We start from the raw sequence: 26,288 nt of genomic DNA, 5'->3' as shown, positions 1-26,288 counted from the left end.
ATGTGCGAGGTCACGTTGGAGCTGTGGTCCTGGAGAAGGGGGTCAGCCCACACAGAGTTGGGGGGGTGCGCAAGGGCATGAAGGGCATTGGGGGCCAGTGGAGGAGGGGGCATCTGGGAAGGAGGAGGGAAGGGGGAGTTTTTGCCTATGTGGCAACCTTGCCTAGGGCAAGTGCTGACACAGACCATTCCAGACAGATGAAATAGCTCCTATTTTTAAAGTCCTCCAGACAAGGAGCTGCCACGGGATTTTTATTATAAGAAAGAAAAAAAAAAGAAGAAGAAGAAGAAGAATTTCTAAAGAGAGATACGACAGCAATACTTTATCCGACACCAAGGAAACATTTCAGTCATGAGGACCAAATTCCGTCATAGACTTTCAGTTTCTTTGCAAACAATTTCAGAAACTCAGGATTTTCCTTTCTCCTCATTTTTGGATTCTTTTTTTCCATCGGAGTATTTAATCCTCCCCATCAAGGCTGCCACATTCCATGTGTTTGTATATTTAAAGGTTTCTGCTGTCCCAAAGAATATATAGCCATTCTTGTAAGGATTCCAATCAAGGCTTCCTTTTTGCTCCCTTCCATGTTTATAAGAATAATCTCCTGATTCTTCTATCCTGGCACATGTTGCCAACTGGCTCCTAAAGCCTATGCATTTAGAGGTCAGGCGCTCACGTGGCTGGGGCTCTCCACCCCCACCTCGGGAGAGGCATTTCCCTTCAGCCCTCCAGAATGTACGTCGAAATTGGCCAGCCTTGTGGAACGTGTTGCATAATAGACAAGGTCTTGGTTCTGTCTCAGCGTGCAGGCTTTAATGTTTTTTAACCATTATAATCCAATCCCGCGATTTTTAGGTTGAGATTATTTTTCTCATAATAACTCTTTACATACAACTTTTCTAGACTTTTTTTTTCCCCCCCCTTTCTGGACTTTTGATCCTCTTTTCCATTGCAAGTTCTTGTTTAAGCTGACACTGTCAACATTCTAATCAAGCTTGATTCAGGATTGTGGTTCCAATTCCTTGAGTGGGAGGACTGAATCTTGTTTTACCTTTTCCCTTGGATTACAGAACAGCGTCTGCCTTAAAAAAATACACACATACACACACAGTTGACCCTCAAGCAACACGGGTTTGAACTACATGGGTACACTTATATGTGGATTTGTTTAGATAAATATAGTATAGTACTGCAGTATCTCACTACAAATGTATTGTCTCTTTCTTATGATTTTCTCAATAACACTTTCTTTTCTCTGGCTTTATTGTAAGAATACAGCGTAGAATACACAGAACATACAAAATCTATATTAAGCGATTGTGTTATTGGTAAGACTTCCAGTCAACAGTAGACTAAGAGTGGTTAAATTGTGGAGGAGTCAAAAGTTATGCATGGATTGTCGACCATGTGAGGGGTTAGCACCCTTAACTCTTGTGTTGTTCAAGTATTATATATATATATATATACAATTTAGAACTTTTTAGAACTTCTATTTATAATCTCCAATTTACCAACTCTGTTTCAATCATAACATTGATTTCTGGGGGCTCCAAACCCCTCTTCTCATGGGAACAACAAATATTCAAGGTGGTTACCTGTACAAAACAATCTACCACAGCCTTTACTCAGCTAGAGCCGTCATAGAACAATTTGTTAAATCGAGCCCGAATTGTAATCCTGCTCTACCCACTTACTAACTGGATGAATCGGGGAAAATCTTTTAGCTCACGGATTGACCTGCCTTTTCCAGGCACCTGAAAACAGAGACCATGTGTTTGAATACCTGGCAGTATGTACAGTGCCCGATAAAGAGTGGACATTCAATAAATGTTTGCTGAATAAATGGATGGATGGAGCCAAACAATTAACTTGATTCCTGTGCATTAGTAAGACAGTTCTCTCAGGAGGAAGAACAAATTAGTCACCGTGTGACTTAGGGCAAATTACTGACTCTTTCTGAGCCTCAGTTTACTCATCTGTAAAATGGAGATAATAGTAGTATTGTCTCGTAGAGTTGTGAGAATTAAAGAAGATAATTCACATCAAAGCCTTTAGTACAGGCCCTGGCACATCATAGGACTTAAGCAATGCACATGTATAGATAAATGCGTAGAAGAGTCTGGAAAGATACACAGCAAATGTTAATAGCATTCTCCCTGGAGGGAGGATAGATTTAAAGGGGAACTTTAACTTTTTACTTTGTGAATAGCTGGATATGTTTTTAATGAGCAAGGACAGTAGAAACTCTCTTAACCAAATTCCATTCAATCATGCACAGAGAATGCTTTACATTCCCTGTTAATTAATTTATTTTTAAGCTTTTATTTTTATGTAATCTCTACACCCAACATGGGGCTCGAAACCACGACCCTGAGATCAAGAGTCCCGCGCTCCCCCGACTGAGCCGGCCAGGCGCCCCTACATTCCCTCTTTAAAGTACTGGCAGGGCCTATGTCATGATGAAAGCCCATGACCAGTAGGCTACTCTAATGGTTGTGTACTTCTACACCCATCAACTGAGTTCCATGCTCAATAATAATTATTTTCTGGAAAATATTTTTGATAATTCTACTTGTTATTGTAATCACACAATTAAATTGTATGTACACCAAAGAATCATGAACACTAGAAGCAAGGATTGTTTCTATGAAAACTAAGTTCATCACTTTGCAAAAACTCAGTAGGGGGGAATCCCCAAAACTGTGCCATCAAATTAGCTTTGGATATGACAGCAGTAAAATACGGGGTGGGGGGAGAAAACTCCGGAAGGATTCTGTACTCAAATTGCTTTGCAAGCACCCACATTCTTTCTCCACGTTAAGTAAGCAAATGCTGGAAATCATAGAGGATGCATTATGGGTGTGGTTTATGGAAGAAAGACAAAAGGAATCAGACAGAAGTCCTTACTCAAAAAAAGCTTTGACCCTATAGCAAAAGACTGGCAAATGAATAACAATGTATATGTTTTATGTCAAAATTAGAAGTTTAAGGGGCACCTAGCTGGCTCGATTGGTAGAGCGTGCGACTCTTGATCTCAGGGTTGTGGGCTTGAGCCCCCGTTGGGTGTAGAGATGACAAAAAAATAGAAGTTTAAGGTGTCTATGTGTGTGTACTTATTATGATTTTCTGCGTTAACAAATTTTATGGATTAACTGACCAACAACCACCTTTGACCACATTAGATAAAGGAGATTCTAATGTATTTACATCTTGACTGTGTACTTTAAAAAAATATAGACTGTCATTAAGGTTTTGGGAAAGGATGAACTGGAACCAAATACAGCATATTATTAATAATAGCATAATCGATTATTTTCACTTTTCCTGTTTCCAGTGCTGATTCCCACATTGAAAATATTTCTCATGTTCCCCGCAGGAAACTGTTCTTGAAGTCACAGATGGTTATCACTCGTTCTCCTGACTATATGGCTATGTCTTATTTTTATCCCAAAATCTGACTGGATTAGCCCCGGCTGCCACCACAAAATGCCATAGACTGGATGGCTTAAACAACAAACATTTAGTTCTCATTTAGTTCTGAAGACTGGAAGTTTGAGATCAGAGTACCAGCATGGTCAGGTTCTGTGAGACCTCTTCCTGGCTTGCAGATGGCTGCCTTCTTGCTGTGTCCTCACCTAGCGGAAAGGTAACTCTCTCCTCTTCCTCCTCCTCTTCTTCTTCTTTTTCTTCGGCCACCGGACCTATTGGATCGGAGCCCTACCCTTATGATCCTATTTAACCTTAATTACTTCCTAAAAGCCCTATCTCCAAACACAACCACAGTAGTCCCATTGGGGGTTAGAGGCTCAACAGACAAATTTGGGTGGGACACGATTCGGTCCACAGCATTTACCCAGCTGGATGGCCCACTTTAGTTACCATATCTGCTCTTTATGACTTTGGCTCTTTCCAAACATTAAATCCACTCTCAAATAATGAAGATTTATGAGGCATTTTGGAAAGAATGTGCCTGGTTACAGAAGGCCAAAACAGAGTTCCAAGACTGTGCTGAGTACCTGCTAGAGGGATGATCTTGGACAGGCTATTTCATCTCTCTGAATTCCAATTTCCTTAATTGTAAAATAGGATTGTCAGAAGCCAAACACGAAAGGCCATATGTTCTATGATTCCATTTATAAGAAGTGTCCAGGGGCGCCTGGGCGGCTCAGTCTTTAAGCGTCTGCCTTCGGCTCAGGTCATGATCCCAGGGTCCTGGGATCGAGCCCCGCATCGGGCTCCCTGCTCAGCGGGAAGCCTGCTTCTCCCTCTCCCACTCCCCCTGCTTGTGTTCCCTCTCTCGCTGTGTATCTCTCTCTGTCAAATAAATAAATAAAATCTTTAAAAAGAAAAAAAAAAAAAGAAGTGTCCAGAACAGGCAAATCCATAGAGACTGGGGGGGGGGGGCTTCTTTTGGGAAGAATGGAAATATTCCGGAATTAGATAGTTGTGATGTTTGCATGACACAGTGAGTATACTAAAAACCACCGAACTGTACACTTTAAAAGGATGAATCTTATGGTATGTGAATCTTGTCTCAATTTTTAAAAATTCATAGAGAGCATCTAATGAGAATATTGATGTCGAGGGCTTTACACAGTGTCAGGGCCATAGGAAGAGCTCAAAAAGAAGTGTTGACTGTAGGATGACCATCGTCCAAACTGGCACATTTCTGAGGCTTGACAGGGGTACTAGTAATTATTATATTATCACAACAGGTGTAAACCAGGACCGTCCTGGACGAACCCTGATGTATGGTCATCTAGCTGTTAGCATCCGGATCACCCAAGGGGTCTGTTTGGACGAGGGCAACATTCACTTGAATATTCAAGATCTGGAATATTAAGGATCACACACATAAGTGTAAGTGTCCCCTCATAGAAACCAGTGTGTGTGGATCAGTCCTTCATTGGCAAGTGAATGAGTTGCCTTTGGGGCGTGTTAACACTCTGACTCCACTTTTTCATAGGTCACTCTCCACATTTAACAGCCACCCACAAAAAAACCAGGAAAACGCCTTCATCAGTCTTAGCCTTCTCCTTAATAAACGGTTTAAAAGCTAATCCCTCACCTCCCCTTTAGCATGTTTTTCTCCATTCTTTATTCTCTTTACCCAATTCTTTTTGTTTTTCTATTGTAATCCACACCCCCCCTTCCCCTGGCCCAAACTCCGGGCTTACTTCTGATGCCCTTGCCTTTGTCCTTCTATGTATGCCTTTACTCTTCTGTGACCTTTCTCCCTTCTCTTTGATGCAATACACATTACCGAGCACGTGCTCTGTGCCAGGTACTTTCCTGGGCTCCAGGGTTACTGGAGTGAACTGGACACAGGCATTACCATGAAGGAATACGTAGCAGGCTGGCAGGCCAAGCAGGTGCATCAACAGGTAACCGCAGTAGCTGGGGCTAAGTGCCCTTGTGGAAGCATGCAAGCAGGGGGTAATATGAGATCACATCCAACGGGCCCCAAACCCAGAAAGATGGGAAAGGGCATAGCGCAATGGATTCCAGCTTGGGCGGGGGGCGGGGGACACCTAACCCGAGACAGGAAGCAAGAGTTGGAGTTAGCCAGGTGAAGAGGAGGCTAAGAGAAGGATGTCAGAGGCGGAGATTAGAGAGCCTGGTGTGAACGACACTGCCATGAGGTGTTCCTTAAGGGAGCAAATGAGATACAGGGACTGGAAAAGTGGGCGGGAGCCTTACCAAGACGGGCCTTTTGTGCCCCGGAGGCCATAAGCCTGAAGGCAGGGTTTGAGGTGGGGATCGCTGAATGATTTTAAGTGAGAATTGACTTGGTCCGAGCTGGGTTTCAGGCGCGCCGTCCAGGCAGTGGTTGGGGCAGCGGCTCCCAAACTGTAAAGTGCATATGAATCACCTGGAGATCTTGTGAAAATACAGATTCCGATTCGCTGGGTGGGAGGTGGGGCCTGAGAATTGGCATTTCTCACAAGCTCCCAGGTGAGACTGGTCTGGCTGCTGGTCTGCCACCTACACCTTGCGGGACAAGGGTGTGAGGAACAGAAGGAGCAGGGGGCAAAACAGGCGACAGGTGGAGTAGGTGGGGCTCCTTCGCAGCTTGGGGGAGAGAAGATAGGTGGTGGCGTGGACTTCGGCAGACGAGGAGGTGAGGTGTGAGACACGTCTCCATGGCCAGTGCAAGGGGGCTGGGGCAGGTATGGGAGAGTGAGAGGCCTGGAGGGCCTGGTGTCCCCTTCGCTTGCCCCACTTTTGCTTTCGGCCAGGGCTGGGGTTTGCATCCACCACGGCCAAGCTTAGGCTACATTCCGCTGCCTTTTATTCACCCTTCTGCATCGCCCTGCTCATCCTCAACATGTTTCTTCACCAGTTGGCCCACCGACCACATGTACAATAAGGGGCTACCCTGGCAGCTTGCCTCCCTCACTTCCCACCACTCTTTGCTCCCGAATTCTTCCCATACCCACCTATCTGAGAGTGGGGATGCTTGGAACATTCCTCACCAATGTCTGCACATACTTGAGCCCCTCCTCAGACACTCCCTACCCTTTGCGTCAGTCTGGAAAGAAAATCATGGCTTGTCATATCAAAAACTTTCTGCCGACATACACTTACAAAATATCTTCTTGACGCTTCGTCTCTCTCTCTTTTTTAAAGACTTAATATTTATTTATTTGACAGAGAGAGAGAGAGAGCACAAGCAGGGGGGAGCGGCAGACAGAGGGAGAGGGAGAAGCAGGCTTCCCGCGGAGCAGTGAGCCCGACATGGGCCTCGATCCCAGGACCCCAGGATCATGACGTGAGCCGAAGGCAGACGCTTAACCAATGAGCCACCCAGGCGCCCCTGACACTCTGTCTCTGATGTGCTCACAGATTCCTTCTAAAAGTCACCCACTTGGAATTTTCTTTCTGGTCTTTTATGGTGCCCCTGAGAGCTTTCCTGTGTATTATCCCATTTGCAACTTGCCCCAGTCACCCACTCTGGAACTGGCCGAGAATCAGTTCCGTCCAGGATAGTATAAGCACATCGCCACACAGCATCTTTATGTAGATGACTGTGAGCTAGTTCCTTCTGGCCACCCTGATGGCTAATTTCCATCTCTCCTTTTCGTCTTCATATACTGAACTCCGAATGGCATTTCAGAACCCAGAACCATGAAGGGCACCCTAGTGAGAGTATCTGATTTGTACTGAGTAGAATAGAGTCTGGAGATATTTCTGCATTTGGTACCCTTCGGTACAGTTCCAGGGTTAGAATGTTTTCAGTGACCCTGATTTAATTTCAATCATGTTGGAAAATCTTGTTCTACTTCTTGGTCTACCCTTCTTCACCTCAGTCTAGCTCTTTGTTTATAAACAGCAACAGGCATACACCTCATTTATAGAGAGTTTGGACCCCTCCGGAGGTAAGTCTTTTTGCTTCCCTGTCATCCACAGGCTAAATCCAGAAATCTCAGAACCCCTTAGGGATTAAACCCTGGGACTGCCCCTTTTAAAAGGCTGTTTCACTTTTCATTAAAAATGCAAATATCCTGGAGCACCTGGGTTGCTCAGTCGTTAAGCATCTGCCTTGGGCTCAGGTCATGATCCCAGGGTCCTGGGATGGAGCCCCACGTCGAGCTCCCTGCTCGGCAGGGAAGCCTGCTTCTCCCTCTCCCGCCCCCCCTGCTTGTGTTCCCTCTCTCGCTGTGTCTCTCTCTGTCAAATAAATAAATAAAATCTTTCAAAAAATGCAAATATCCTGGGGCGCTTGGGTGGCTCAGTTGGTTAAGCGTCTGCCTTCAGCTCAGGTCATGATCCCAGGGTCCTGGGATGGAGCCCCCCCACCGTCTGGCTCCCTCTCCCTCTGCCTGCCGTTCCCCCGCTTGTGCTCTCTATCTCTCTGTCAAATAAGTAAAAACTTTTTAAAAAAATGCAAATAACCTGACATTGCAAAAAAAAAAAAAAAATAGGCCCATGTCTCACACATTTACCAATGGAATCAGACGCAACTAGTTTTCTAAGAAAGAAATTGAGCATGATTTCAGAGTATGCACTGGGTAAACCACCCAGGAACCTAGGAAATGGAGGTCCTTCGGGGCAAGGCAGAAGAAATCATTGGCCAAGCTGTAACCCTTCTGGGGGGCTGAACTTGTAAAAAGAAAGAACCACTGAGAGGCTGATTACCAGGTAGCAGCAGTTCATTCTAAAATGGAGCCATCTCTGCAGGCAGTCTGGTCTTTTAGCATCTGGTAGAGAGCAAGGTGCAGTTAGACACATCAAAGAACAAAGAATAAGTAGGAAGTCAACTAAGGCCCTTTCCAAGGAGCTCACAGGCTCAGCAATAAACCCTGGAGGGAAGCACAGTTTAACTGGGTACTTAAGATTTCCTGGTGGAGCTAAGTGGAGAGAACAGCCCTTGTATTTGCTTGTGCATGTGTGACATTCACACCAAGTTACAACTGGTTTTTATTTTATTTCTGAAAACACAAAGCAGTTCAAAGTACTGTGTGTGTGATAGATGGGAGGCTTAAAGTTGCTTAGGATTAACTGCTCAGAAAGATTTCCAGCCCACGTGGCTGTCCTGGGGCGTGGCGGGGGGGGGGGGGGGGGGGGAAGAAGGGGGGGGGGGGGGGGGGGAGGGCCGGGTCCGGGAGAATCAAACTGAGCAGCTGCGTGACTGCCATATTGATACTGAGACCAAACTAAGTTCGGAAGAGAACTCTGGAATCAGAGACCTAGTCTAGCACCTGATAGATGATACTTTCTGGCAGACACCTCTTTGAGGCTACAAGGGAATTGATGGTGTCATTGCCTGAGGCCTTATGGAGGCCTGGCGATGATCTAGACAAGTTGCAACTGATTCACACTCTTTGCTGGATGGTGTCTCATTGCTCAGAGTTACCCTTCATCCTAAAGGAATAAAAAGAAAAAAAACCCCAAGAGTACCACCCTAATAGCAATCTTGCCCCCACTCCTGGGACACTGAAATTACCATGCCTATATTGGAAAGGCTGTTGAAAAGTGACAGGGTAATAATAGCATTCTCAAGACAGTGCTCCCAAGTCTTGTCGAAATTGCTAGCTACTCTGGGTAATTAAAACAATGATCATTGTTTGTTTCCATGTAATGCTTTAGCACTAAATCCATGTGGTGTGCATGATGCACAACCAGATTCCAAATGGTAGCTGGAGTTTTCTTTTAAACCTGAAGTCGATAAAACATTTTGTATGTATCTAGCAATACGCGACACTCAGGACACAAGAGAGACCATTAGATGTCATGTAGTCCGGCCCCTTCATTTTATAAGTGAGGGGATCCAGTGCAAGGAAGAGACTCCCCCAAAGGCTTTCAGCAGGTTAAAAGCAGAGCTGGGGCAGGGGGCGCCTGGGTGTCTCAGTCTGTTAAGCATCTGCCTTCAGCTCAGGTCATGATCCCAGGGTCCTGGGATCGAACCCCGCATCGGGCTCCCTGCTCAGGAGGGAGCCTGCTTCTCCCTCTCCCTCTGCTGCTCCCCCTGCTTGTGCTCTCTCTCTCAAGTAAATAAATAAAATCTTTAAAAAGAATAATAAAAGCAGAGCCGGGACTGAGCCCATTTCAGTACACCAGGCTGTCCTTGAATATAAAGAGAAAACTGACGTCCAGGTATATGAAGGGCAAGAAAGGTAAACACCTAAAACTCGTTCCTTTGATACACCCTTCCCTTTCATTGTCTCTCTGTTTTTTCCTATCTTTTCTCACCTTTTGACTGTACTGTTGACTTCTATTTCTTTGCTGCTTACAACTCCAATGTCTCTCCATTCCTGTCTCTTCCTTCCTAGAATTAGTTTTATTGCCTTTAGAAGGAGTGCTCAGTATGTTGCCCAGCGGGGCTCTGAGCTGGTTGGAAGCCACTCTGTTCTGACAGGTTGTGAATTTCACAGAAACTCTATAAAGAAGCCATTAAAGAATAATGCCTTTTAAAACATCTACTTAATAAGAGGCCATGAAACACAACGTATTAGGGTTACTGTGGAGAAGCTGTGTTGACTGAACAGAGAATCTTTTTAAAATATATTCAGAAAACTCTGCCAAACTAAATGGAGTGGGGGAGGCACATGTGAAGTTTGGGGATCCATGAGAACGTAGTGTATCAGTGTATAAAATATACACCAACATGTTAAAATCTAGGCGATGGGATTTTATTTGCATTTTACTTTTTTTCTTTTTGTTGCCAGAATTTTCTAATCTTTCCGTAATGAATGTATGTCCTATCACGTATTAAAGCTGGATGTGAAAATTGAAAAATAATAATGAACTTCTAAGGGCTTCTAACTGATTAGCAAGACGCGAGGTTATGTGAGCTATCACTCAGGCTAATTTCCCTGTCACCAAGTGTCTCATTCCCGCACCCTGTCAACACCCCCACGTTAGCCAGGTGTGCCGGCTTGTCGACACCTGCAGACTACACCAAGGGACCAGCTCTGCCCCGCAGCAAGGAACCTATAAGGGGCTCCTGACTCAGACCCAACTTGGCTTGTTGCCAAGCTCCACCCTTGAAGAAGTCACTAAGGACCTATTCTTTTGTTCCTCTTTCCCTACCTAGACATCTGTCTGAGTGCCTGACCCTTATTCACCTGGTTTTTTACTTCGGCTCCTGCTGTGCGCTTCTGGCTCTCACAGTAGCAGCTGGCTAGGTTCCCCCAGGCTCTGCTCTCCTCTTGATTGATCTTCACCTGCGTCTCCCACACAGGTGAGATTTGCAGAGCATGTGGCTTAGCAGTAACGCTGAACTCCGGGGCCTGCTGGCAGCATTCTGCCCCTTTCCTCCTGAGTGCTGACTCACGCAGGTGGGCCTTGGGTGACCTGGGCTCTAACACCCCAAAGCCTGGTGGTTACATATTCTTCTCAGTCTGGCTTAGTCTGGGGCTGATACCAGGTTCGCAGACCTCTGCCGTCCTCCCTCCTCCAGGCTATTTCAATATGGCAGATCTATTGTCAGGATGTGCAGCGTAACTCAAAGCGGTTGTCTGGGATTCTCTTCCTGTACTCAGGGCCAAGCACAGCCAAGCCCAAAACAATTTGTATTCATGTGGATTTTTAAATACTGTACCTCGAAAATTCTAGCATTCAGGAAAGAAAGACAAAGCATGGTTTCACTTGCAAAATGCAGAATCGGAAGGGAGTAGTGGCAGGAATTGTTACTTCCTAGCAATCTTCAGTGGGAAACAGGGGTCCCAAGAGATACTAACCTTTGGGTCTTAAAATTAGTTGCATACTCCCAGATCCCACACTCCCATATCTTGCTCCTAACTTCTTAGGTGCAATTATCTGTGCAGAAGGATCTGGCGAAGCTGACTCATTCATGTTTATAAATCAAAACCAAAAATATTCCTCCCTTCTGAATGTTGAATTTGACAATTGCTTGTCCCAGCTGAGGAGGTGCTACCCTACATTCCTACAAATGCGGAATCGAACAGACACATTCATGGTGGCATCTCCAAACAGACTTGGGGAGCCTTTGTAGGCTATCAGGAGAACAGATGACCTCTCCTTTGTTGAACTTTGGGGGAGCCTGAGTCACGTATTTCTCATCTCTGGCAGTCATCGAGGGTTTCCTGTGAGCACACGGTTTTACCCGGGTGCAGGTTTGGTCCAGAGAAATTTTGTTACTGTAATCCATGAAATGTTTGTGCCACATCTCCCCTAACTTAGGACTTGACTTGCTTGGCAGCTGAGAACAAGGAGAGAATTCATTCTTTCATTGCTTCAACACCTAGTTATTGAGCATCTACTATGTTTCTGGGAAAGTGCTGACTATATACCCCGGACAGTCCCAGACTTCACCAAATTAAGAGAACTCACTGTACCCTTTTGGATGCATACACCCCACACACACCATCGAGCCCCAAAGAATGACCTATCCTTATTGGCCTCATGCAATTCTCAGACACCATAAACCTTATCTCTCCAACCCTGTCCATTTGTCTGAACCATTTCCATTGTCCATCTGTCCCAGGAAGGCCCCTTCATGGCTATGTTAGGTCCTGCTCAGCCCAAGTCAGTTTCCCCTGAAACTGCTGACCTGGTTTTCTGCATCATCACTCGGAACACACACACAAGCCCTAACTGCTGAGAATGTCAATACCAAGATAACTCCAACACAGTGACTCTTGAAAGACAAGCTGTCTGAGAGTGGATATGGTGGTCAACTAAATGAGTTCTTAACCCAGAGGATCCCGTGCAAATCCTGTTTCAACCACTCGCTACACTTCTCTGCCCAGATTGCTCATCTGTCAAATGGGGATATTAATAGAACCTACTTCACTGAGGATTTCAATGAGCTAATACACGGAAAATACTGATAACTAGCACCTAGTATGTAATAAACATTCCTGTGATATATATTAGCTATCATCACTACTTTCTAGATCAGAAAGGAATTGAGTAGTAATTGTGGGCTAGTGACAATGGGGTTGATATTTGGAGGCAGGTGTGGGTGTGAGCAGATTGGAACACGTGGCCCAGCCATTTCGAGAGGAGTCCCCTAATTTGATTGCTTATGCAGGAAATGGACCTTATACAGCAACCACTATTATAGAAATGACGTTTCTTTCATTGTTTTGTTTTTAAGTGGGCTCCATGCCCTGCCCAACGTGGGGCTTGAACTCACCACCCTGAGATCAAGACCGAGCTGAGATCAAGAGTCGGACACTTAACTGACTGAGCCACCCAGGCGTCCCTCTTTCATTGTTTTTGAGGCTTCCCCCACCCCATTCAGAAAGCAAAATATGCTCATTAAAAAAATCAGGGTAAAAAGCAGAAAAGCAAGAGGAAGAAATAAAGTGTTTATAATCTCATCCGTCAAAAGACAGACAGCATGAGGACCTTAGGGTACAGCTTTCCAGATAATTCTCAATGCATGTGATACAATAACACTTTCTGGTGACCAGCTTTTTATTTTTTATTTTTATTTATTTATTTATTTATTTTTAAAGCCAGTTTTTTTTTTTCTTTAAGATTTTACTTATTTGAGAGAGAGAGAATGAGTGAGAGAGAGCGCACACATGAGAGAGGGGAGGGTCAGAGGGAGAAGCAGACTCCCTGCTCAGCAGGGAGCCCGATGCGGAACTCGATCCCAGGACTCCAGGATCATGACCTGAGCCGAAGGCAGTCGCTTAACCGACTGAGCCACCCAGGCATCCCGGTGACCAGCTTTTTAAAAAGTTAGCATTATGGGGCGCCTGGGTGGCTCAGTCGGTTAAGTGGCTGCCTTCAGCTCAGGTCATGATCCCAGGGCCCTGGGATCAAGCCCCGCGTCAGGCTCCCTGCTCAGCGGGAAGCCTGCTTCTCCCTCTCCCACTCCCCCTGCTTGTGTTCCCTCTCTCACTGTGTCTCTCTCTGTCAAATAAATAAATAAAATCTTTAAAAAAATATATAAAAATAAAAAGTTAGCATTATATTATAAATATCATCATTAGTAGGGACACCTGGCTGGCTCGCTCAGTAGAGCAGGCAACTTTTGATCTCTGCGTTGTAAATTCGAGCCCCACGTTGGGTGTAGAGATTATTTAAAAATAAAATCTTAAAAAATACCATCGGGCGCCTGGGTGGCTCAGTTGGTTAAGCGACTGCCTTCGGCTCAGGTCATGATCCTGGAGTCCCAGGATCGAGTCCCGCATCGGGCTTCCTGCTCGGCAGGGAGCCTGCTTCTCCCTCTGACCCTCCCCCCTCTCATGTGCTCTCTGTCTCCCTCATTCTCTCTGTCTCAAATAAATAAATAAAATCTTTAAAAAAAAAAATACCATCATTAGTTACTATATAGGAAACCACCTGCATGATGGACACATACCTTGTTTTCTCCTTTTAGCTATTGCAAACACCATGAAGATAGACATCTTCTTAGCACACAAAGATGTGCTCCCATCTTGGCACATCAACCTTAATCATTACCTTAGGAGACATTTCTCCAGCATTATTAGCTTATTTATTACTGGCTTATTTAGGTTGCATTGTTATTAGCTTATTGGCTTATTTAGGTTGCATTGTTGGCTGGTTGTCTTATTTTTGTCTGAGACTTTTAATGAAATACTAAAAAGTTTAACTTCTGTGTCAAATTTTAATTAAATACCGAAATACAAATACAAAGCGTGAAAAAGATTCATGGCAGGGATTGCCCTTGCCTGGTAAAGCGGTGAAAGCACTTTGTGAACCCAGACTTCCTGCTGGGCCTGGGAAGTCTGGAGGCAGCAGGCCATAGGGGAAGGGAGGGCGGGCGGGCTCTGCAGTCAACACATGGACTTCAATTCCTGGCTCAAGTACCTACTTGCAGTTGTATGACCTTGGGCTCATTTTTAACCTTGTTGAACCTTAGTTTCTTCATATGAAACATCCCTTTTTATGACTTGGCCCATGCTTGTCTCTCCTATCTCATCTCTGTCTCTCACGGCTCTCAGAAAACCCTCTGCCCCCACCTGCAAGATCCAGTCAGACAGAGCTACTCCCCGGGCCTTTCCCTGTGTTTCTCCCTTGGTCTGGCCCAACCTTCAAACTCTAGTCCAGCTCCCTCCCTGTAGCTCAGTAATTAGTACTGATCATTAGGGCTTAAGATAGACATCATCTCCCTTAAGGAAAGCTTTCAGTCTGGGTTAGTTGCTGCTGTCATTTGCACATGTTACACTGCAGTGTACATTTCTGGTTCTTCCACGAGTCTTGGAGGTCAGGCACTATTTCTTATTTTTCTCTGCATCCTCAGTAGCCAACACGGTGCGTGGACGCAGGGAAGGCTCCCCAGAACTTGTCAACTGACTGATGAATGAACGAAGTCATGTAATCATACCTATTTACCACACTTACTAACTCACAATTGAATGACATAATGGAAGTGGAAATTCCCGGAACACAGGTCAGGAAATGGTATCTCAGAGCACTAAAGGCAGTTGACAGTATCTTTGGGACGGATCTCTTGCAATCACTTAAAATGTTCTGGTGCAAAATTCTGGAGAACCTTTGTCTTTGCTGAAGTCTGTCGAAAGGTGAATTTCGTCATCATAGAACGAATCGCAGAGGACAAAGGACCTTTTGTTTAAGACAGCTAAGCCCAGCGATTAGTGGTGAGGCGCCATGCCTAAATGCTTCCAGGGCCTGGGGTCAGCTCACCCAGACAGACCTCCCCTCTCTGGCCCCACACCTTGGACCCAGAAGAGAAGGAGGAAGTGGGTAAAGGAGAAGAGAGGGAATAGAGCAAAGGGGGCTGGGATAAGATTCTGTGGGGGTAACTAATTGCAGCTTCTGTGGAGCAGCTGTGTTTAGAACAGACAAGTTCTACATCAGAGAGTTCCACAGCCCCCAGAGAAGTGCCCCCCCTGAATGCCTGTCACCTTCCATTCTTCCTGAGCTTTGCAGATCTTCCCTGCGGTGCCTCGGTGCCTCGCCTGGGCACTTCATTGGCCAATCCCCCACTACCTCCTGAGGTGCAAATGATCTGTTAAGGGTGGATCTCTCCGCGGTAGAACCGGTCTCACCGAATGTTCTTCCAGTTCTGATGGTCTGGCACAAAAGTGCTTCGTGGCACCTGGTCTCACAAAGGCCAGCACTGCTCTCAGCAGCTGGGTTGGCAGGCCCCCGGGTCCTTTTAGGAAATTGCTGGCTCAGTCGGGCCACCTCCCCGATGATTCTGCCCCTCAGGCCATCCCCTTTTGATCCCCAGACGGCGATCCGCTCAGTTTGAAGAATTTCTCGCGCTCGCTCCAGGGTGCAATTGACAACGGCCTTGTCTTAAAGCGTCAGTGGGGACTGAGCTCTTATTCGCCTTGTCTTAAAGCGTCAGTGGGGACTGAGCTCTTATTCGTGTAATGGGTTCCTATTTGTGACAGGCCCATGATGCAACTGCGGGGTAAAGGCATTTGAAAGAAAGAGAGAAAGTCCTATAGAATTCAGGGGAATCTTGCCCTTGAGCCAGTTGCACTCAGAGGAGGGCTTTAGCTGGGGGGGGTGGGGGGGCGAGGGGCGCTGGGGGGGCAGACAGCGGGTCGGGGCCCTACACCTGATGAAGGGTAAAGGGGTGGCAAAGCCCCAACTCACTGAAACTCTTTGCAGAGATTCCCACGAGTGCAGACTTGAACGAACACCTAACCACCACCCACCCAGCTCCAGAGACAGTTCCCTGTTCCCACCCCCAGCGCCTCCAATGTTCTGGAGTTCAGGTTCCCTCCTCCTTTCAGCTGCAGGGATGGGGGGAGAGGGGCAGGGGAGCTGCGGGGGTGGGAAGGCTTGAGTCCGGGCCTCTCCTCTGAGATGGAGCATCCGGAGCGCAGGCTGGCAGCCAGGTGACAGCAGAAGGTCCAGGACCCCTAAAGGAGTGGGCCGGGCAGCACCTAAACCACACTTAGCCTGCTGCTCAGCCTGGCCCCGGGCCAGACAAAGCACAAGCACTTCCTTTCTTTTTCAGTTCAATTTATTCTCTAAACCAACAAACCTTAGGCTATGAGGGGCAAAGCAAACTCAGTAGTTTAAACAAAGGCATTCATCAGGCAGCTGGGACCCCCTGCAATGACAAATAAATCCCTGGCAAAGAAACGGCCTCCATTGGCTAGACTGGGATGCTACGACGATTGCAGGATGCTTTTTCGGACGTGGTTTAGAAGCTCCTTCTCGGAGTTCTTTGCACAGGCAGGGGGTGGTATGGGTTGAGATGGGCTGTCTGTCATCCGACGCTGATGGAGCACCTAGCGTGGGGCAGGCTGCTCGGAACTAGAGGGTACATCATGAGGTTCTGGAAAACCAGGAAGCTTCACGACATATACAGCAACCCCACTTAAGCCATAATCCACACATACAGCGACCCCACTTGAGCCGTAAACCTGCCACCTAAAGAAAGAATGACCAGCCAAGGTTTGCAAGCTACACAGAGTAGGGCTTGAACCCCGGCTCACCCATTAACTTAAATAGCACTGTGACCTTGGGTAAGTTGACTTCTCTGCACCTCACTTTACATGCTTGTAAATTCGAGATTTTTACTATTTTTATAGTAATAGTCCAGGCCTCATCCTCCTTCCAGGCCTTGCTGCTGCTTGGACATAAATATCAGGACATGTGTTCACCATCTAAATTTGGAGCCAGATTCCATAAGGCATCGGTGTGGCAAACGCTTTTATACCACTTACTGGTGCTGTTCTAAGTGTTTTATGTATATTAACTCATCCAACCTTTGTAGCAATTCTATGGAGTGGCTACTAATGTTCTCCTCCTTTTACAGCTGAAAAAAACCCACTGCACAGAGAGCTTATGTAACTATCCTAGACAGGGCTACTTCTTTGATTTGTGTGAAAATTACACGCAATAGTCCAAGTAAAATACACCTATAACATCGGCTGTCGATAAATCCGATCTGTGGTTATTAGTCAGTGGTACTGTTATCATTATTATTAACTACCTTAGCGTTACTATGAGTAGTTACCACAGACTAATTTAAAATGTAGGTAAACACAAAGGGTTTGGCCATTTCCCTCTGCTTCCTTAAAGGAAGCCCAGCATTATTTTAGGTAACTCTAGGCGGTTATGGACCCTCCCAGGATTAATGGCTCCAGGGGGAAGAGCAAAATCCACCCCCCCCCCCCAGGGGCTGCTGACTAAGCAAAGGGCAAACCGCTAGAAAGGCAGGATAAATTAACCCCAGGAAGCCCCAGAGGAAGCAGACCTGGGGAAAGAGCTCTTTGCCTGGAGGTGGGCTGCAAAATCAGGGTTGATCCAAAGAAACTCCAAGTTAAGGGTGAAAGATGATTTGCCAAGTGTAGAAGTAAAGAGGTCTGTAAGCGAGGGGGAAGGGAATTAACATGCTTTGACTACCTACTTTGGGTCAGGAATCTGGTCATTTCATTCATCTTCATAGCGACTTCATGAGGTAGGTGCTATGATTATCCCGATTTTAGTGATAAGGGGCACAGGCTCAGAGAGCTGAGGGGGTTCACCTGAGGTTCCCCTGCTTAAGACTGCCAGGGCTGGGACCAGAACTCTCTCCATAACCCCATCGATAAATCCAAACAGAACTCGTTATTGTCCACCCTAAACGTGCTCCTTTCATTCTGTTCTCTGTCTTGATGAATGGGGGCCACCACCCAACCGGTCACCTAAGGCAGGAATTTGAGGGTCATCTGGAAGCCTTCTCACTCACCTTCCATATCCAGACCAGCATCAATTGCTTCTAGAACGTCTACCTCATTGGCATCTCTGTATCCATCCTTCCTGTCTCCACCATTCCCTATCAGGCTGGAATACTGATAGTGGGGAGCATGGGTTTGGAGAGAGGCTGACTATCTAACAATGGCACCACTGAACTTGAAACTATCATCCAGACTCTGCCTGGCACCTCCAGCACGTAGAGAGCGAGCACAATTGGGGGGAAGGGCAGAGGGAGAGGGGGAGAGAGAAGCAGACTCCCCACTGAGCAGGCAGCCCAACATAGGGCTGGATCCCAGGACCCTGAGATCATGACCTGAGCCGAAGGCAGACGCTTAACCGACTGAGCCACCCAGGTGCCCCCCCAATCCAAGTTTTTTGAGGTGACAGAACTCAGTCTCAGGCCAAGTGGCTTGCCCAAGGCCACACAGCTTATAAGTGGCAGAGTCCAATTTACCCTGCTTTATGAGATTCCAAATACACATTATATCATTTATATGACGCCTCACAACAAATCAGGGAGCTAAAGGGTTAAGTGACTGGCAAGACTTACACAGCTAAAACGATGCAGTTTTTGTAGCCCTAAATCCAGGTACATTCTACTTATACCTGAATAATTCTATCTCATTGGAGTTTGAAAACCTTTGCCTTATGAAGGGGTGGATCTCTATTTCACTGTTGACAGAGGTACAAAAGATCCCTCATCATTATAAATTGAAAAACCAGCTCCTAGACAAACATCCCAAAGGTAAATACCACTACCCCCCCCCCCCCCAAAAAAAATCCGTGGGCAGTTCTTTGCTTTCTTATTTAGCTTGAATAGTGCTCAGTCCTGGCACCGCCTCCCTTGTGACTCTTGCAGAGAATGAGGCCCAGTGGCCTTTTGAGTGGTTCCCAAGGGAAACAGGTGAGCTGACTCATTACATTCCCTGGGTATGGGCTGGCTGGGTAAGCCACGAGGTGCCCACTGCAGTGGCCAATGCTGTCACTTAGCAATCAGGTAAAATGTAAGATCTGAGAGGTTTCAAACCTCTTCTTTTGACTTTGGGCTCTAGAAACCATCGAAACGAAGTGTGCTTTTGGAAATTCACCACCAACAGCTTTTCTTCCCCTCTGCCACGCTTCTACCAAGGCAGAACTGTGTCAGATATAGTGATGGGATTATTGCCTTGAAACTCTCCGTCTAACCTGGAGATAAACCTCCGTCTAACCTGGAGATAAACAAACAGTTTAGGCTTAAAGGAAGATCACCCTCCAAGGACACAACTGCTCCTGGCACCTGTGGGTGTTGGGAGGATTCAGCCTCGAGCTAGACATCTAACCTCCTCTACTCTTTCTGAGAGCTCAGAAGGCCTTAGCTTTGGTCTCATCCTCCCTTTTTCTCTCACGAAGAGTCCCGGTCCTCATGTTGAAGAGGCAAAACTGAACTTACACTAAAATCTGCAATTATTACTATTATTATTTTTAAAGATTGTATTTATTTATTTGTCAGAGAGAGAGAGGGAGAGAGAAAGAACACAAGCGGGGGGGTGGGCAGCAGGCAGAGGGAAAAGAAGGCGGGGAGCCTGATGCGGGACTCGATCCCAGGACCCTGGGATCATGACCTGAGCCGAAGGCAGACACTTAACTGGCTGAGCCACCCAGGCGTCCCTGCAATTATTTTTAAAAAGTAATGACCTTATTTCATTTCTCCTCTTGCCTGTCCACTCCTATCATCATTCTGTAGATAGAGTCCTTCTCTGTTTTTTAAGGATGCAGCCCAGGATCAGTGCAACACTAGGGATGGTGTTGATATTGGATAATGATCAATTTTGTTCAATAAATATGACAGCTTGAAAAGTAAGATGAGGGCGCCTGGGTGGCTCAGTTGGTTAAGCGACTGCCTTCGGCTCAGGTCATGATCCTGGAGTCCCGGGATCGAGTCCCGCATCGGGCTCCCTGCTCGGCAGGGAGCCTGCTTCTCCCTCTGGCCCTCCCCCCTCTCATGTGCTCTCTGTCTCTCTCATTCTCTCTGTCTCAAATAAATAAATAAAATCTAAAAAAAAAAAAAAAAGAAAAGTAAGATGAGGTTTTTTTTTTCACTGAACACATTTTCCTCATTGGATTACATTTAGTAGGTACATCCCAGCCATTCTGAAGTCCCGTGTCTACCCTGCATCCCCCAAATACTCTTGGAAATGCATAAAGGAAAAGGCTGAACTCAGAGAGTTCATCTATAAAATCAACACATAGACTCTCTGAGTATAGATATGCAAAGAAACTTCAAAGAGCCAGGATGTCTCCCGGGCCAGCCACTTTTCCCAGCAAGCTAACTGAAGGCATTAACAAGTCAAAGACAGGTCAATAACAGAGGGAGTTTGTCAATCATACAGGGGGAGTGAAAGGAATCAATGAAGCCCAAGTTGGTAGCTCCCAGCCAGCACTGCCCAGGGGAGAGTGTGCCCTTGGTCAAGAACTTTACTTCCCCATATGCTAGAGTCTACTGTGCCCAGAAGAGAGACTAAATGAATGAATGGGTGACTGGATGGTCTCAGTGACAGGGTCTTTGTGGAAATGGCTGCATTATCAGCCCATCAAATATTAGCATCACGGGTCTAATTCCTTTAAATCGGACTCTTCTGACACTTAGCATCCGATGTAACTGAGGGGAGGCCCCTAGCGTCCCCAGTCCCACTGTAAATGGTGCCCCTAGCATCCCGATTGTAAATATCAGTCTCTGACTCCAGTTCTTGTGAAGTGCTGACAAATCAGCCTTCTGAGTCTGGAGCCCTGAGTCAGATCTTGGACACCAGCAAATTCATCAAGATAATGTTACCCAGGGTGGAGGAAAAACAGAGGGTTCTGGATGTCAATTAGTCTCACCCAGGAGACATTATTCTATCTGAGCGTGTGTCCTTTTGGTATTTCTACTACTGTACTTTGTGTAAAATCAACACCAATGCCCAAGACTCCATTATTTCTCCCCGTGCAGCCAATTCTTTCCTTAAATTTTATCTTAAAGAACAATCCTCCCCAGGACTGATCCATGCCTCTTGAGACTTCAGTCAACTTTGCTATCAAAAGCCCTTCCATGTGGCTTTTTGTCACTGTTAATGGTTCTCTTCACTATGGGCCCAAGCGTTTCCTCATCCTGTTTAAGATATTAGTACTAATGGGGGCACCTGGGGGGGCTCAGACTGCTAAGCCTCCGACTCTTGTTTTGCGCTCAGGTCATGATCTTGGGGGGGGGGATCTGCGCCCAGCGGGGAGTCCGCTTCTCTCCTTCTCTCTCCCCCTCTGCCCCCCACTCACACGTGCACTCTCTCTCTCAAGTTAATAAATAAAATCTTTTAAAAAATGATATTAGTACTAATGGAAGAGGATGTTTAGGTTGCCTTTTTTTCCCCTTTCCCCATTCAAAGTCCCCCAAAGTATGGTGCTGGGGTGCATTTTAAGGAATTATTAATAGGGCTGAGGGACTTTATTTTTTTTTTTTTAAGATTTTATTTTTAAGTAATCTCTACATCTAATGTGGGCTCGAACTCAAAACCCCGAGATCAAGAGTTGCACGCTCCACCGACTGAGCCAGCCAGGTGCCCCCTGAGGGACCTTTTTAAGCTTCTGAATCAATGAAAAAATTCACACCAGGGTCTCCCTGGCCTCTAGAAACCACACTCTAATAGCTCCTCACATATGGGTAAGGAAGAAAGGATCTACTAATTGGTTTACAATTGTCATCAAAGGCTCACTGTATGCCAAATTCTATGCCCTTTGAGGGCAACAGAAAATAATGTGCATGAGCAATAATACAGGACTAGAAGGCTACCGACAGATGCGTCTTCCGGATACGATCGTACGTGGCCCAGTGGGGAAGACTTCTGGATTGGAAGTCCCAGCTCTGCAATGATCTGCTGCGTAATGTTGCACAAGTCACTTCAGCTCCCTGAGCCTTTACCTCTTAATTTGCAAAACGGGCAAAGATTAACCTTTTCCCTCCCTTCCCTCACAGGGTGGAATGCAGGGTCAGAGGAACCAGTGGATGTGAGATCGCTTTGTCCATTTTAAAGCGTTAGCCCTTAAAAAAAATAATGAATAAAGTGTTAGCCCTTGGTGACTCCGTGCTATTGCTTGTCATCATCACCATCATCTTCATCATCATGAGCCCTCTTCCTCGTCAGTCTCCTGTCGTTAAGGAGAAGATCCTGTTGGACGAATGGATGCTAAGTTATGGTCCCACGCCCCTCAGGACGAAGCTGCCCGGGGGGGTTGCCGTCAGTGCGCTTGCCCACTCTGGGTGACACCACGATTACTACTTACGGAGCAGACTTCCTAGGGCAAAAGGGATCAGATGCTGTGACACCCGAATTGCTGGGTGTCAGATCTCTCCCATTATCTTCCCAAGGAACACAATGCGCTGCAGCTGGAAAGAGACAAACCGACTCGAAGCGAAATCAGGCTGGCTTCAAGCTGACTCCTCAGAAGGTGAATCTTACACAGCTCTGGTGCTCTGCCTCCCCACCCCCCCCCCCCCCCCGCCCACCACCATTTAATTGGATCTGCGTTTAAGCTACACATTCAGAAAACTCTTCTGTCACTTTTGGTCAAAGATTTCTCTTTGAGTTGCTTGAACTCTCTATTAAAAACTTAGCCTAAAGCAGTGTCTTTTGAATACCCAGCTCACTCATTCAGGTACCGGAGCACTGTGAGCCTACACCACCCGCCTGCAAATGGATAAACTACTCAAAAGATATTTTCCACCCTTTAAATAGAGTTCCAAGAAAGAATAGGAAATGCCTCATACCTCTAATGGAAGCTATTTGCTGCAAAAACAAATCATTCAGGTCCGTGGACCTAGAAATGCCTTTTGCAAATCACAAGTGAAAGAAAGAGACAGCAAAACAGCCGCTGAAGCCATGAAGTCATCGCCCACAAAGCACATGATTCAAATAAAAATGAAATACTCATTTGAAAAATGGGTTACCCACACACCCAACAGCCGTTGTTAGTTTGTGTATAAAAGAAAACAACCAGCATTTTGTATGAATTTCATAGAACATGAACTACTTGTTCCTTGTTGGTAGCTAATATAAACATCAGAGCAAATAGCATCTTTTGTTCCAATAAAATCATAGAACATTTCAAAACGGCTCCTACATAAATCCTTACATCAAAATGTACATATCTTAAGATTCTGGAAGATGAGCCCCAAATGATGTGCTTAATACGTTTGTTCTTCCTTGAAGAGATGAGGTATAATTGTACGCAATCATCTCGTAGCTAGGAATTATATTAAGAACCCTGAACTATAAGTACTAAATCAGACTAAATAGTCTCTTATCCTATTTTTCTCTTCATACTTGTCATTACTTCCTCAAGTTCTCATTACGACTGCGTAATTCTATCCCCTTGCCGAAACCCCAGGTTTCCTTCAGAAAAGGAGGGTAGCCTTCCCCTTCTCCATTCCCTCACAACCATACTTTTCTCCCCACAAATGTTCATGGGGTGAGACTCACAAATTATTTCAATGAACACTAATACCTTTCTGGGCAGGACGAATAAGTTACTGCTGCTTTGTTTTTTTTACAAATATTTAGCGTCTCTTCCAAACTCACTCTTGTTGTCCCTTGAGGAAAGACAACCTGTTCTAGAAGAAAGGTTAACATGAAAACACGAGCTACACTGTGATATTAAGTACAGATTTCTTTTTCCAAAGCTAAAAACCACAGTCCCTCCTTCATTTGGTCCTAAAGAAGACATAACATCGCCAGCTAATGGGCTGTCCACAAATGACCACTATTGAATGAATAATAAAGGAATAATAGCAATGTGATTTCCACTTACATCAACCACAAAAATCTTCTGGGAATCATCCAAAAACTGCACTTTTAAATGTAGCATTCTCGGAGAGGCCGTTGGGCTGCAAGCAGGCTTGGAGTGCTGTGGGAGCTGTGACAGGAAGAGGGGCTTTCTCCAGCTGGATGCCGTGCGCTTGGGGGCCCCCACCCCCACCCAGCCCCCCCCATCCCAGCAGGGCACACTTCAGCAGGGCGTTTGTGCTGCACGGCGCTGGTGATCAATAGCATCTGGCCAATCTCCTATTTGGTCAATGTCAAATCCAACTGGACTCTCTCTAGCCTTCTTAAACCAGTTCCTTTCTTCAAAGGAAAAGAAAAAGAGAGAAAGCATTCGCAACCTCTGGGGATTTTCTTTATTTCACAAGAGCACAATTTGAAATCCCGAGATGAAGCTTGGATAAACTGAGAACAGCTCTTCTCCAAAGTAAAGGGATTAGGTACTCATATTAGTCTCATATGGCACTGGAAATCTCATGGCCGAACTAGGAAGCTTTATGTAGGATGATTTTAATTGTTTTGAATTTACATGATCTAGAAATGAAAACTATGTAAAAAGGAATATAAGGAAAAGCTTCACTTTTGCTTGCCCCCCTCTGTTCTGGGGGATCCCCATGCACCCCTATCAGTACCAGTTTTATTAGGGTTCTGTTGCTGTTAGTTATTTAGCCTTCAGTGTTTCTTTAAGCAAATACTGTACGAGCACATCCAAACATATTTCTCTTATGCAGGTAGCATGCTATTTCCCTGTTTCATGCCTTCCTTTTCTTCGTATATCACTTTGGCTGTGCATGGAATGCGTCCTCATTTCTTTTGGCAGCTCTGTGATTTTGCACCGTGGAGGTAAAACATAGTTTACTCAAGTGGTTCCTTATTGGTGGACGTGGGTTGTTTCCAACCTTTGGCTATTATAAACAAGGTTGAAATGAATATGTCACCTTATGTGTGTGCAGCCCTAGCAGTCGGATAGATTTCTGGAAGTAGGATTGCTGGCCAAGAGTTACATGTTGGTAATTTTATAGCGATTTCAAAGTTTTCCTCCATAAAGCTTGTTATGGGTTGATTTGTGTCCCCCCCCCACTTCATGTGTTGAAGTCCTAACCCCCAGTTTCTTGGAATGTGGCTGTATTTGGAGATAGGGTCTATAAAGAGATAATTGAACCGAAATGAGGCCATTAGGGTGGGCCCTAATCCAGTAAGACTGGTGTCCTTCTAAGTAGGGAAGATGAAGACACAGACACGCACAGGGAGAAGACCATGTAAAGACACGGGGAAGAGGAGACGTCCACCTACGAGCCAACGAGAGAGGCCTCAGAAGGAACCAACCCTGCCAGCACCTCGATCTCAGACTTCAAGCCTCCAGGGATTGGGGGAAAATAAATTTCTGTTGTTGTAAGCCACCCTGTCTCTGACGGAAGACCTACCAGACTAGTACAAGTCTTGTACGAGGGCGCAGTCCCACCAACAATGTATGACAGGGCCTATTTTCTCCAGGCTCACTGACAGAGTGTGGTGTCAAACTTTGGGGTTTCTGCCAAAATGATAAGTGAGAAAAAGAATCTCAGTCCAGTTCTTTTTTTGTTTTGTTTTTTTCTAAGTAGGATCCATGCCCAGCGCGGAGCCCAACATGGGGCTTGAACTCACAACCCTGAGATCGAGACCTGAGCTGAGATCATGAGTTGGATGCTCAACTGACTGAGCCACCCAGGTGCCCCTCTCAGCACAGTCCTAAGTCTGAATTTTAATTTTTCATTTTATGAAAGAAGCCCAGCATCTTTTCAGATGCTTAAGGGCCATTTAGATTTCTTTTTGGTGAACTCTCTGTTCGTGTTCCATAGCCCCTCTTTAAAATATTGGCTATTGTCCTTTTCTCTTCAGTCTCGAGCAACTATTTTAACACTAGCCCTTTGTCCGTGATATGAGTTACAAATATTGTCCCCTATTTGTCCTTTGTCTTTCAACTTTGCTTATGGTGTAGGTGTGGTGTCGTTTGCCATGGCAAGTTTTTGATTTTTGTGTTGTGAAATTTGTCTATCATTTTCTAAATGGCCTCTAGACTTTGAATCATAGTTAGAAAGGTCTTCCTCACTTCAAGGTTTTCTTTTAGTACTTTTATGGTTTCATTTTATCTTGATATATGATGTGACCTATGGATCAATTTTCACCTTTTTTCCGAATGGACACCTAGTTGTCCTGATGTCATTGATAAGAAAGTTCGTTTCTACCTGTTGATGCGAGAAGCTGCCTATATTTAAAATATATCCTATATTTTTTAAAGATTTATTTATTTATTTGACAGAGAAAGAGAGCGCACAGAGGGAGGGGCAGAGGGAGAGGGAGAGACAATCT

General features: G+C 45.6%; 1 protein-coding gene across 1 annotated transcript in view; it reads right to left on the bottom strand.

The window, feature by feature from the left end:
* FRMD7 (FERM domain containing 7) overlaps positions 1-23,985 on the bottom strand; it is a 44,820-nt gene extending 20,835 nt beyond the window's left edge. Inside the window, exons 1-3 of the mRNA XM_021684400.1 lie at positions 23,929-23,985; positions 18,104-18,206; positions 3,636-3,701 (exon numbers count right to left, since the gene is read on the bottom strand). Coding sequence (XP_021540075.1) covers positions 3,636-3,701; positions 18,104-18,206; positions 23,929-23,985 — 226 coding nt within the window. The remainder of the gene's footprint in view (positions 1-3,635; positions 3,702-18,103; positions 18,207-23,928) is intronic.
* Positions 23,986-26,288: the final 2,303 nt, after the last annotated feature.

This window comes from Neomonachus schauinslandi, chromosome X, assembly GCF_002201575.2.
Source record: "Neomonachus schauinslandi chromosome X, ASM220157v2, whole genome shotgun sequence".
Taxonomy (NCBI): domain Eukaryota; kingdom Metazoa; phylum Chordata; class Mammalia; order Carnivora; family Phocidae; genus Neomonachus; species Neomonachus schauinslandi.
This window is presented reverse-complemented; position numbering and strand designations above follow the sequence as displayed.